The sequence below is a fragment of the Anopheles merus genome, chromosome 3L (genome assembly GCF_017562075.2).
Source record: "Anopheles merus strain MAF chromosome 3L, AmerM5.1, whole genome shotgun sequence".
NCBI lineage: Eukaryota > Metazoa > Arthropoda > Insecta > Diptera > Culicidae > Anopheles > Anopheles merus.
Genome location: NC_054085.1, coordinates 2,272,160 through 2,285,060, shown reverse-complemented (window position 1 = coordinate 2,285,060; position 12,901 = coordinate 2,272,160). Strand labels below are relative to the sequence as shown.

The window sequence follows — 12,901 nt, the reverse complement described above, 5'->3', positions numbered from 1 at the left end:
TAATTTGTTTTTATTGTTTTTGTGCAAAATATATACGTCCTTTTTTAGTTTATTTATCGTGAATAAAATTATATGTGAAATGTCTAGTTTTCAAATATTAAACTTGAAGCGCTAACTGTCCTTATATCTTATACAACTGCTAACAAAATGCAAGCTTATGCAAACAAGTGAAATTTGGAATGCGTTTTGTGCGAATTAGCGAAACGATATAATCGGGATGGACTTGCCATTCCTCTGCCGACTCCACTAAATCCTAGGTTATTAGTTTTGTACAAAAAAACATGTTATACCGCCGTTTGTTGTTTTGCGCGGTACAATTTGCAAATTGTTATTGGTAGCTGATTCCATTCAATATAGACCGCCTATCAAAGGAACTATTTTGCAACCCACCATGCGATTTTTCCTGACCATTCTTAGGAGCTTGTGGCCGCTTTTACTTATCATCATGGAGTTATTTTTTCCAACGATAGTAGAAAATCTAGTTTCTCAGCTAATGGACACTTTATAGTACAAAACTCGATCGACTTGAAAACTAAAAAGTATATCATATCAAAGTATATATATATATATATATATATATATATATATATATATATATATATATATATAGTTGAAAAATAAGTACAAGAAAAGCGTTATATTTACACAACAATTATACGACAATTATAAACAATTCATTCTTGCGTTAAATTTGAATGAGTTATTTAAATTGCATCGCCAATTGGATCCTCTATCACAGAAGTATGTTTTACTCTAAATTCTAAGGGTGATAATATGAATTAATTCAATGAGATTATGAATATTTAACTCTCTTTCTTATTCCTTTAATCTCTCGTTTTCGTGCGAATATTCTTATAACTAGTACTGGTCGACTCAAAGCGTTTGCGAGTTAGCGTATTAACTTTAAACTAAGGTTTTAAAAGAGTTAGTTAGTTCACGAACGATTTAGTTCACAAATGTTTTAATTTACTGTTAATATAATTCTAGTCAATACAGACCATTTGATTGCAAATGATTTATTAATACTCATTCATTGCAATAGTCCGTCCCCGGATGATCGACAATTTACTGTATTTGCTTTTAAAAACAACTAGTTACATGAAAAATGTAACGCGGTAAGAACGAAATAATTTTGGTTTATAAATTTACAGGTTTTTAATAATTTAAAGATGTTGGAACATTCTATGCACTCCCCATATAAGTGATAAGCGTAAGCTCTTATTATACAGCTGATTATTGTATAGAATACAAATTTATGTGTGATTTTTGTATGGGCAAAATATTGTTTAAATACATTATGGATTTTTATTTGAAAAAAATCCAGAAGTATATGATTGCCATAACATAAACAATCAACGACATCTAGGTGATGCTATCATTAAAAGGTGCAGTGTACAAGAATAATACTTTGGAAAAATTCAATACTTATTTCACCTCAATTCTTGTCACCAAGTAACATTGATGATGTTGGTTTAAGAACAAGAAATCCAATTCAAAAATTGGTAAGATTTTGGACCCTACTAGCAGCGCATTTCATTAAAAGAACAATTTGTTCCTCTTATCGATGATAACTAGACAGTTCCTATTCAGCGAGGTGTTACTGTACTTTCAAAATAAACATAAACAGTACATATTAGAAAAACGATCAAGATTAGGACAAATATACATCAATTTCACAATTGGCAGACGTGTAAAAATTACGTTTAATGTTAATATGTTAAACTAATACACAAATGCTGGACAGTGCTAGCTTTTAAATACACAAGATTTGGTTGTTTTGTTCCACCTACTACCATTTATTTCCTTTGTCACTACAGAAAATGGTCTTTTGAGTTACGAAAACCCCAACTATCATATGGATCCTCAGCGAATGGAACGCAATTCTCATCTGTACGAGGAAATCATTTCTGAATTGCAGCAGCAGGGTACACTACGACCGATTGCGGGCGTACAGAATGGTTCGCAAATGATCGGCAACAACCGCAAGGGTTACGGAATGCTTGACCTCGGCACAATGGGAGTAGAGCTGAAGGGCGGTGCAGACGAAAGGTAGCTATTTAGAATTTCCATCGGCGTGCGTTGCCTTCCAGCATCTTCAGCGTTGATAATATGTTCTGGCTGTTTGACAGTTCCCCGAAGGAAAAGAAAACGTTGCTTAGCGACACGTCTCCGAACGAGTCGAAAACGCAGAAAGATCAGGAACCGGAGCATGGCGAAAAAACGCAAGAGATTCAACACATTCCCGGCACGCTCAATTCGGACGACCTGTACGCAGTCCCGAACAAGCGGAAACAGACCGAGGTAGGGGAAGTGCCACCGGAAGAGGACGACGCTGACGACGACGAGCCGGACGGAGACGGCGCGAGGGATGGCGAGGAGAAAGGAAAGCGGGAAGATATCGACGCAATCGAAGACAAGGACAAAACAAACGATCTACCACCGGGCTGGGAGAAACACGAGGGTAGGTGAAAATGTAGTTACACTTTGGGTGGAGCAGCACTTCTATTCATGCTTTAATGATAATACACAGACAATGGAGGTGCTTACTACTGGCATATCAAATCGGGCACCATCCAGCGCGAACCGCCTGTGTGGCCAAAGGACGCTAGCAGTTCTGAATTGAAGACACCCAGCATTCCCATACCGCGAAGTATACAGAATTCCTCCTTTACCCAGGCCTTGAACAATCTGTACGGCAATCCAAAGGAAGGCAATGGCGCTAGTGGCAACAGCAAATCCGCCCTCTACGACAGTATGACGTCCTCCGTCACCAGAAGTAGCACCAGTTCGGCATTGGATCAGGAAGACGAGCGACGCCGCCGGGAGGATGTGGCGTTGAAGTGAGTGTCGGGTTTAAGTGTCTGTGCAATGTTTTAAAGGCTCCATAAACATACGCACGTGGTTTTCGATTTCCTTTACTTTTTGCATCTAGGCGACGAAGCTTCCCTCTCAAATCTGATACAGATCGACCAATTCGGTTTGCGGTGCGTTCGCTTGGTTGGGTCGAAATTGCGGAAGAAGATTTAACACCGGAACGCTCATCCAAAGCCGTTAATAAATGCATCGTTGATCTGTCCTTAGGGCGCAACGATATGCTCGACGTAGTGGGGCGCTGGGGTGATGTATGTCAACAATACTGAGAAATGTGCTGCGGAAATGTTACTAACTAGTTGTTTTCTTGTAACCCTTAGGGTAAAGATTTGTTCATGGACCTTGACGAAGGCGCACTGAAGTTGATAGATCCGGAAAATTTGACAATATTAAACTCACAGCCAATTCACACGATACGCGTATGGGGTGTCGGACGTGATAATGGCCGGTAAGTGCAATTCTGACGATGACGTAGCTCAGATCAGGCATTAGGGATTTTTATTAGGCTTACAGCAATTCGGTACCCATCACCGATAGCATCGGATATGGCCAACAATCGCCACTCATACACCCATGAGATTCACGTTCAACGAAAACGGTTCCTTTATTTATGTATTTATTTTGTAATGTATACGCTCATCTTGTTGTGTTGCTATCTGCGTTGGTTGTTCTTTTGTGAGTTTAATTATTTGTTGTATTCTATCACGATTTCCTAAACATCTTGCTTGCTGTTCTTACTCACAACACGTTGCTCCTTTCTCCTGGCGTTGATTTCCATCTCTTTACTGTTATCGATTTTCTCGTTTTCTATACATGTTTTTCTTTTCCGTTTTCATTTCTACGTACCGGCGTTTTATTGATGGCGACGATGATAATGATGATGGTGGTAACGATGCACGACACCACACTTATACGATATAAACACAAACACAACTCGCATATCTGAACGATGCGGACGTTTTGTCCGGTTTGCAGTGAAAGGTAAATTAATGGAATCGAGCCATAAGTACGTAACGTTTCGCACCCATATCAACCCCGAGGGTCCTTGCTACACGCAGCAGTGAGCTCCCCCGAGATACGCGAGATACGAGTTTAGGAATGGAAAGCAATCGATAGCGTTAAAGCAATAAGTAAACCCACGGCATTTAGCTCCGATTGTATTTGTGTGTTTTTGTGTTCTTTTCGCTTTCGTTGCAGGGATTTTGCGTATGTTGCGCGTGATCGTCTCACCAGAATACACATGTGTCACGTGTTTCGCTGTGAAACTGCTGCCAGGACGATTGCAAATACGCTCAGGTACACAGTCATATTTCGTGTCGTTACATGGATTGGCACTTTTGTAGCAAAGTTTGTTTGTAACCACATATTTTATTGTTTCCCATTTACAGAGATATTTGTAAGCGAATAATGATCGAACGTTCCCTCCAACTCGATGCAAATGGATCCAACATGAACAGCACACGGTGCGCTATACGTCCCACGGATCTACCGACTGAAAACCGACGCTGGATACGACACCGTAGGTTTTGATTGTTACCGAAATGTGATTCGAGCAGTTATCTGATTTTAATCCATTCCATTTTCTATAGCACAATCATTCCCTACTCCAATGGAAGAACCGAAGAAAGTATTACGGGCACAGTACGTTGGCTTTGTGGAAGTAAACCAACCGACCGGAATGGAAGTGCTGAATGATGCCATCGATAAACTGACTTCCTGCACGCTACCAGAAAACTGGGACTACGTAAATGTCGCAGTAGCTCCTAGTATGATTAGCGTCAACTCATCGGTTAGTGTTCTCCAGTCAATAGGATTGGTGTGTCACATTTTCTAACCTATCCATTTCTCATTAACATCCATGCAGGATCCTGATGGACGCTTGCTTAGCGAATGTCGTGTACGGTACTTAAGCTTCTTGGGTATTGGTAAAAATGTGCAACAGTGCGCATTCATCATGCACACTGCACAGGATAAGTTTGTAGCACACGTATTTTACTGTGAACCAACAAGCGGACCACTTTGCAAAACGATAGAAGCCGCTTGTAAGGTAAGGGTATAGGCGTTTGTAATTATTGTACTGAAACCACACTAATGCTCTATTTTTTTATTTTTTCTGCAGTTGCGTTACCAAAAATGTTTGGATGCTCACCCTGAAGGCAGCGGCCGTTACTCAGCCGATTCGCAAACGCCAGGAAAGGGAATTGGTGCGACTTTAAAAAACTTGATGAGCTCGTTCTCGCTTAAAAAGGATAAGGTCAGTTCCTGAGAACGAGCCAGATCTCTGCAGGTAAGATTGCATTTACGCCGTAGTTTGACACTTAAATGTGCATCTTTCTTGTGTAGTGTGTGATTTGGTATGTGTATTTTTCCCCCATTTCAGGAAATCTGGCCACTTCCTCCAGAGAGGGAAGTTATTCCGCATCGGCATCTGCAATCGCCATTGATCAGCAAGAAAATTTTTGAGCATCCGAACAGTCCTTAGCATTCGATGCTGCCAGTAGCCTGGCAAAAGATAAACTTAGTCAAATACAGCAACAACCAACGCCGGAAAACTACTTCTGGCAAGGGTTTAGGAGCGGCAGAGCCACACTCGAGTGTAGCGATCGACGATAACCAACCGAAACCGGCAAATATAAACCATGAGGCCAATCAAGCTGCTATCGATACGATTAATGACGGTAGTATTAAGACGCTTGATTCCGTCATGGAAGAATCATTTGGAAACTACTCGGACTGGCAACAAGTTACTTAAGAAGAGCTGAATACACTTTTAATCCTACAGCCACTGGTGCATTATATAGCACCGCCAGACATAAGACGAAGGACAACGCATTAACCATTCTATATCAAACATGCATTCGCTTCAATGCGTGCTTGCTAAAGCAACGTTCGATATTGCTACACTTTCGCCTTGTCGCTGTATTGATGGAATTAGGAGAACGTTTGGTACATCACCCTAGTGCACTGTGAGCGTAGATCGCCCTGTAGATCCTACAACAAAGAATTTTGAACATTATTGGATGCATTTTGTAAAAGTGTGTCGTAGACCTTCTGTATGCGAGAGTTGGCTGCTGTGCGGTCGATATGCGTGAAACTAGATGATTGATCGCTTAGTTTACACTTGTAGCATTTCACGATCATTTCCATTAATGTTCAAAGATTACGGCTGAACTGGTGGCGGTTTGTAATGTTGTTATACGCGTAATTGGCGCAGATTGACTCTGCCGAAAGGTAAATGTATCGCAAAAACGAGGATCGTGGAAGCACGAAGTTATCTACCGAAAGAAGGTAATGCGTACCACCTTGGCTTGGCTTCACAAGTGCTGCATGCTTGAGCATGGAATAGGCATGCTTATTTCTTGGGAAACTAAACTGTGTGATTCACAAATGTGTATACTCTAAGGAAGTTTACAGTTTTGTTTGCTTATACTAAAAGCAAAATGGGAGTGAATTTAATTTCGTTTTATATTGCTATTACGACAATGTTTCGGTTTGTTTTTATTTCGACAACGTACGGATTTGAGCCGTAACGTAAATTTCCGCAATAAAATCTGTTCTCAATGTCATCAAAATTCTCACGAGGGACAAGGTGGTAGATCAGGCAAAGAGCTTACTTTTCAAGCCTTTTAATTGTTTTCTTGTACGTTTCTTTTTTATTTACATTTATTCATACAAACTCTATTCTTTAGAATAAAACATACCATTAGCGAATCGAAACTGCCGTTCAATTTAGATATATTTCCACGTTCGGTGTATATAAATTTACACTTCTATATTTTTGTAACAAAGCAGCAGTAACAAAAAGAAAGGAAACAGGGCAAGTTACACTTAAAGAGAAAATCGAACTAAGAGCGGATGACCCAAAACCCTCATCAAATAGATTTGAAGGTGGTAGGGCTAAAGTTTCAGGGCAGCAACAAAAAACAAGTAAAAATCACACACAATGCTATGTGCACCATGTAAATCAGTTTTAGAAAACTATGAAAACAGCTTGTGTAACGCCTTTTGCCTAGCGTGTACGTAAACCGATCTGTTGCTTTTCCTTAAAAAACCAGTGATAGCTACCGCCTCAATGACTAAATATACTAGTAGCGGTGCTGAACATACGAAAGAGATAATGACAAAACGATAGATATATTATTTTTGCTATATCATAGATTGTGTTTGCTTTAGGAACTATTCTAAATTTATAGCGAAACAAAGGCGAGGGAAGAAATGTGGATGGATGAGAGTGAGGTGAAATTATGTGCAAAGAAAACAGAAATAGAGAATTGTGTTGAAGCGGGAAAAGTACAGTGGCAACCAAACAAACCAAAGGCTCGCAAATAGGATTTAGGGAGGAATTTTTTTGAAATGATAAACAAAAAATCTGCCCGGAAATAATCATTTCCCTTCTCACAATTTTCAGTCGACGTTGAAGTTGTGGTACAAATTCGTCCTTTCAGTCACGTTCCTGTGTGATGTCTATTTGTATGCTTGGTTCCAGCATGTGAATATGCAAGTCCTACCGTTATGATCAATTGCACCTCAAAACTGTTGGGGCTGTTTGATTTTCAAACATTCGTTTAGTGTTTTAATTTATTAGTTTACTAACGAATTTACAACATCAACTATTTTTAGTGAGCTGGCTATAGAATACTTATGTCAAATCAAAAGTATCATCTCATTTATGTTTGTACCGTCATGTTTAATTATTTTATAGTCAATTAATATGTCACTTTTGGTGAAACAAAGTCATGAACTTCGGAACGAGATAGTTTGATAGCTCCTTCCTATATTGTACTACATTGCATGGACCAATTGTGCTATATTCGATAAACAGAGGAAACCCATTAACTCACTACATCGGAAACAAGAAATCAGGAATTTAAATGAAACAGAGAATATGCTGGCATGCTGGTTGCCTCCCCAAAATAGACAAACAAACCAAGCAAAGGAGGAAGACGAGAAAAACGAGAGAAAAGCTTTTCTTAGCTGTATGTCTTGCTATATTTTTGTTGAAGCTTACACATAGCATCCCGGTGAGAGGATACCGCATACCGCATACTCATGCAAAAGCGACAAAGTAAAGATAGACAGCAGAATGAGAATCACATCGAGCTATTTTGTGCTACCAAAGAGATATAACGAAAATCTTGTAAACAAAATGTTACAAACATGAAACATTAGACATAATCGATACTAGGTAAAACAAAAACGGCTTGATAAAGCTTGCAAGAAACAATCGTGTATCACAATACAATACAATGAGAAAGAAATACTACCAACAGATGCTAATATCATGCAATTTTGCAGGTTTTTTTATGACTAGCTATACCGAATTGTGAAATGACAACGTTCCGTTCGTTCAAGATACTTTTCATCCACCGGTTTGTCAGGCATGAAACGATTTCTGTTTTGGTATAATTTAAATAAAGGGCTTGAACAAAATTATACAAAGCGTATGGTGTACTTGATTTGTGATTGGCCATTTTAGTGTCCCTTGCCATTACTTAATGGAATATTGTATGCTCGAATGAAACTGTAACAGTACAGTTAAACAGCCGTCCTTGCTAAATAAAACAAAAGAAGTGTTAAACAATTGTGATGGATTTTGTTAATGCTGATTACCTGGGTCAACCTATTTTATTCTTTTTTAAAACATTTTTTTTTAAACATTTGTAGGCCGTATAAGCTTGTGCTGCGCAAAAAAAATGCGCTAAAAGCGTACGCTCTTGTGCTTAAACGATTCGGTCAAAGCGAAACGCTCTCCCAGAGACAATTCCTGTCCCACAAAACGTATGCATGGCGGTGGAAAAAACACCTAATTATTATTTTTATCATAAAACCAATACTCGATTCACGATGTACAGACAACGGAATACATCCGATTAACAAATGCATCACTATCATATGGGAGCTGAAAGCTAAATTCGACAGTGCCGCTACTATCGCTTGAACATTTTACGCTAACACCACTGACCAACTAGCTGAACTTTTCCGATTTTCTGACAAGATGTACTACAGATGAAGTAGCAGTAACAAGGTAACAAATAACAGCAGGAACAAATAAAACATACTAATGAGTTAGCGATTTATAACGGTTCAAAAGAGAATAGGAAAAAATGCAGATCACCTTAACAAATAAGGAACTTGTGAGTTGTACTACTATTATAAAAAAGTCTACAAATCACACAAGCAAAACAAAACTACGTAATTTAACAAAAAAGTTTCTTTTTTATTACTCTTGATGCACTATATACCGAGTGTTCTAAAATATCAATGAAATGTAATACCACTTTTTGTGCCGTGATTTGCTTGAACAAAGGTATAATTGATCAACAATAGTATAAATGGTCCTATTTTAGTTAGTCATTTCCTTTGCCCTCAACACCAATCGATTCAAACGGAGGTGGTTTGTATTTTTTCAAGTTTAGCTAGTGTTGGCGTGATCTGTGTTGTGCACTAATATCGGTGCACTATTGAGCAATGGAGCGTAAAAATTGCACACTGCACCACATACGTTGTCTCGCGCTGTTAAACAGCATATTAACGCGGATTTTGATCTTGAACTTGATCAATCATTGCTAGTTGTCGTAACATACATACATGCGTACGCGCAGGATGCTTTTGTAATGTTTATGATAAGTTTGATTTATTGCGAAACGATTGCTCTTGCCGTTGAGATTCGTTAAAGCAATATAGTATCCCAAGATAATACGGCTTACGTTTTTAATTTAAGATGAATACTGATAGCAAATGCTTATTTACGATACGCTACGAAACACAACGGGCAAAACGTATAAATTGAAAGTACAGCATTTGGCATTTGTATAATGGATAAATTAAACAAAAAAAAAAACCATGCAGAAAAGGGACACTTCAAGACACTGAACGAAATCGCAAAATGGGACGGCTAAACGACAGTACTTCAAAGGACAGCTGAACAAACAATCGACTGCATCGCTTTTGATTTTAATGTAAAATTGTATAAAAAAATATGTATACACCTATAAAATATATAAAAAGACGTATAAACACAAACTTTTTATCGCGCATTTATTTATGATATGATACCACCACCATAAAGTTATCGAGCAAAACGGTCTAAACTGTGTTTTTTCTTGTTTTTTTTAATAGCTCATTTGTGAGTTCGAATTAAACTAAAAGCAACAAGCTAAAAGCTTAAGCAACAGGAATTTGGCTATATTACACTTAAGATGAAGTTTGCATAACACATATTGTTATCCACTAAACATAGCTCAGCCACAGTATTAATGTAAATGAACCGTGAGTATATGTCCGGTCCCTTGCGAGCAATACAGTACTAAGTTGATGTGTGTTTCGTGTTTGGTTTACTCCCTCCCCTATTGGCGCTGTATACTAACAGCGTTTACGGTCAGCCATCGGCAGTCACAGCACAATTAGAACCGCGATAGTCAGTGTACAACTACCGAAAAGTAAACTTCGGTACCACAAACGTCGACGTTTGTTCTATCAAAATAGTGTTGGTATTGTGGTTGCTTACACAGGAACGAATGGTATTTGATCAGTTTTTTCGTGCGAAGCGTTCACCAGCACTCACGGAAAGTCTACGCTGTGGACTTGCCTCGGTTGCTGACTATGAACGGCGTGTGTGTGAAACGGTTGATGGCACCGTCGTCGATTATTGTCGTGGCGGGGCGGCCAGTGAACGAACCGTGGCACAAAATCGTGCTGCTTTCGACCGTTTGATTATACGGCCCCGATGTCTGCAGCGTATTGGTGGCAGTCGATCCCTGGCAGTGACATCCTTCGGCGTAAGCTACCGAATGCCTATCGGAATTGCTCCTGTTGCGTTGCAATGTCTTGCTCATCCGGAGGGCGAAAAGGCGATGGCAAGAGCTGCCCGAACATACGGTGTGCCGTTTGTGCTGAGCGTCCTTTCGAGCGTATCGATCGAGGAGCTGGCGGAGGCTGTGCCGCGTGCCCCAAAGTGGTTCCAGCTGTACATCTTCAAAGACCGGGAACTAACCGAGTGTCTGGTGCGTCGTGCCGAAAAAGCGCGGTTTCGGGCGCTTGTCGTTTGTGTGGATACACCGGCACCCGGGCTGAGCCGGTCAGAGCGCCGTAATCCGTTGACGCTGCCGGCAAAGGTTACATGCGCTAACTTTGTTCCTAGTGGCAATGGTGCCAACGGAAACGGCAAGGCCAGTCAATCATGCTCGGCCAGCGTGCTCGACTACGTGCGCAGTCAGCTTGATCCTAGCCTCGGATGGGACGCCATTCAATGGCTAATGAGTATAACAACGCTACCAGTTATCGTGAAGGGCATTCTTAATCGAGCAGATGCCCTCATTGCCGCAGACATTGGCGTGCATGGATTGATTGTGTCCAACAGTGGAGGCCGCCAGCTCGATTGTGCACCTGCTGCGGTAAATATCATTATGCTTAAACGTTTTTGGCACTGTTTTTTATCCTGAGTCTAATTGATAGCTCCTTAAAAATTGGATATCTATTAAATTTGCAACGATTTTTTAAACCTATTTATCATAAAAATTAGTTCTCATGCATTACATGTTCAATTTCAGATTGAAGTATTGCCAGAGATAGTGCATGCTGTTGGAAACCGGTTAGAGGTAATGCTAGATAGTGGCGTTAGCCAAGGTACGGACGCGTTCAAAGCCCTAGCAATTGGTGCACGCTTGGTATTTGTCGGTCGTGCCGCGGTGTACGGACTGGCCGTTAATGGACAGCGAGGCGTGGAAGAAGTGCTAGACATTCTCAAAACCGAGCTGGAATCAACGATGCTCAATGCGGGATGTGGTACGTTGGCTGATGTGACACCACAGCACGTTTGCCATGAGGTGCAGCTGTACTATCCATCTGCAATAGATCGAATGAGGAGCTCCTGGCGAGGTGACAGCTTTCGCAGCGATCGTTACCGAACGCGCGATCGTAGAAGCAATGCTGAAACGGTCGACACGGAAACGATTCAGGATGCGGAACAGGATGATGTAGAGCAAGCAGGAATGCGAAAAATTATGGAAAGTGCGTCTGAACGGGGTGTAACCTTTCAGCAGCGCTGCATCGATACAGCGGTTAGTGATACGCAACCATGTGCGGAGACTAAGCACCATTTATCCAAATTTACTGTAACTGCAGCTCCTCCATATCGCAACGTTCCTTTGCAGCTTAGCGTACCTCGAGGAATATACCGGTCCAACACGAACAACCTGTCGAAGTGTAATGGCAACGTTGCGTCCGCATGTCCAGCGGACGGTAATATACGAACCGCAAGAACCGTAATCAATAGAAAAGATAACCCGCAAAGACGCTTCAAATCCCACTCTCTGCAAAATCTTTGTGCTGCAAGCAATGAAAATTGTAATAACTAACCAATGCGTTGGTTTAATAAACAAATAACGCTGCTTTTTACTGAACAAAAGTATAGTATGTATTCGATAGAAAGAAATGTAAAGACATATTCGAAAAGCTAGGCTAAATTAGTTTATTTAATAAAAAAATCCCGGAAAATTTATACTTTTTGGATAATGCTGTTCTTTCTTCATTGTGTATGTACAGAATATGGTTGCAATAGAATAACTGAACATTTTGTCGCAGGAGGTTAGATAATTAATGATCATACATTACCAGGTGTTTATGAAATAAGTAAGAATTGCATTTTTATGAACATATCATATCATATGAGTTTACTGTACAATTATTTTCTACATTTGTTACGAGGTCCTTAAAGTGCTAAATTTAAGCTTGTTTTTCGTTGTTTTTTTACTAACCGATTACGTTACGTTCCTGGTCATTTGGAATGTTACCTTGACTTACCAGCCAATGCCGTTCAAAAAATGCTGACGCCAATACAAACAATTAATCTATTTTGTGTTCATGATCGTGTATCGTATACCACTTGAGTCGATCAGTGGAAGATGGTTATTTTTTAAATGATCGATAGGAATGAAATAGTTCATTTGTGGGTGTTGTGGTGAACCAAAGTAATGGCGGCATAAAGCATACTGATTGTATTTGAAATAAATACATCTGCGGTTAAAAATAT

At 39.9% G+C, this 12,901-nt stretch overlaps 2 protein-coding genes across 10 annotated transcripts in view; both read left to right on the top strand.

Annotated features, from left to right (window-relative positions):
• The window catches only part of LOC121598213 (protein Fe65 homolog), a 35,097-nt gene extending 28,111 nt beyond the window's left edge, over nucleotides 1-6,986 (top strand). For 8 of the 9 annotated variants that reach the window (XM_041924756.1, XM_041924755.1, XM_041924757.1 and 5 more), the window contains 12 exons: nucleotides 1,818-2,049; nucleotides 2,130-2,461; nucleotides 2,531-2,840; nucleotides 2,933-3,122; nucleotides 3,192-3,319; nucleotides 3,847-3,852; nucleotides 4,069-4,167; nucleotides 4,260-4,390; nucleotides 4,461-4,660; nucleotides 4,736-4,918; nucleotides 4,991-5,158; nucleotides 5,252-6,986. In XM_041924756.1, coding sequence (XP_041780690.1) covers nucleotides 1,818-2,049; nucleotides 2,130-2,461; nucleotides 2,531-2,840; nucleotides 2,933-3,122; nucleotides 3,192-3,319; nucleotides 3,847-3,852; nucleotides 4,069-4,167; nucleotides 4,260-4,390; nucleotides 4,461-4,660; nucleotides 4,736-4,918; nucleotides 4,991-5,137 — 1,958 coding nt within the window. In that variant the 3' untranslated portion in view covers nucleotides 5,138-5,158; nucleotides 5,252-6,986. The remainder of the gene's footprint in view (nucleotides 1-1,817; nucleotides 2,050-2,129; nucleotides 2,462-2,530; nucleotides 2,841-2,932; nucleotides 3,123-3,191; nucleotides 3,320-3,846; nucleotides 3,853-4,068; nucleotides 4,168-4,259; nucleotides 4,391-4,460; nucleotides 4,661-4,735; nucleotides 4,919-4,990; nucleotides 5,159-5,251) is intronic. The other variant, XM_041924758.1, reaches the window with a different exon arrangement.
• A 2,744-nt stretch (nucleotides 6,987-9,730) lies between these two features.
• Nucleotides 9,731-12,348, top strand: LOC121598214 (peroxisomal (S)-2-hydroxy-acid oxidase GLO3-like). The gene is made up of 2 exons (XM_041924764.1): nucleotides 9,731-11,264; nucleotides 11,421-12,348. The coding sequence occupies exons 1-2, from the start codon at nucleotides 10,389-10,391 to the stop codon at nucleotides 12,225-12,227; spliced, it is 1,683 nt and encodes a 560-aa protein (XP_041780698.1). The 5' UTR covers nucleotides 9,731-10,388; the 3' UTR covers nucleotides 12,228-12,348.
• Nucleotides 12,349-12,901: the final 553 nt, after the last annotated feature.

What these genes read in the sequence shown, in the direction of transcription:
- LOC121598214 (XM_041924764.1), top strand. Translation starts at nt 10,389, where the DNA reads ATGGTATTTGATCAGTTTTTTCGTGCGAAGCGTTCACCAGCACTCACG. An exon ending in TCGATTGTGCACCTGCTGCG is followed by an intron (nt 11,265 to 11,420) that starts GTAAATATCATT and finishes GTTCAATTTCAG; the next exon opens with ATTGAAGTATTGCCAGAGAT.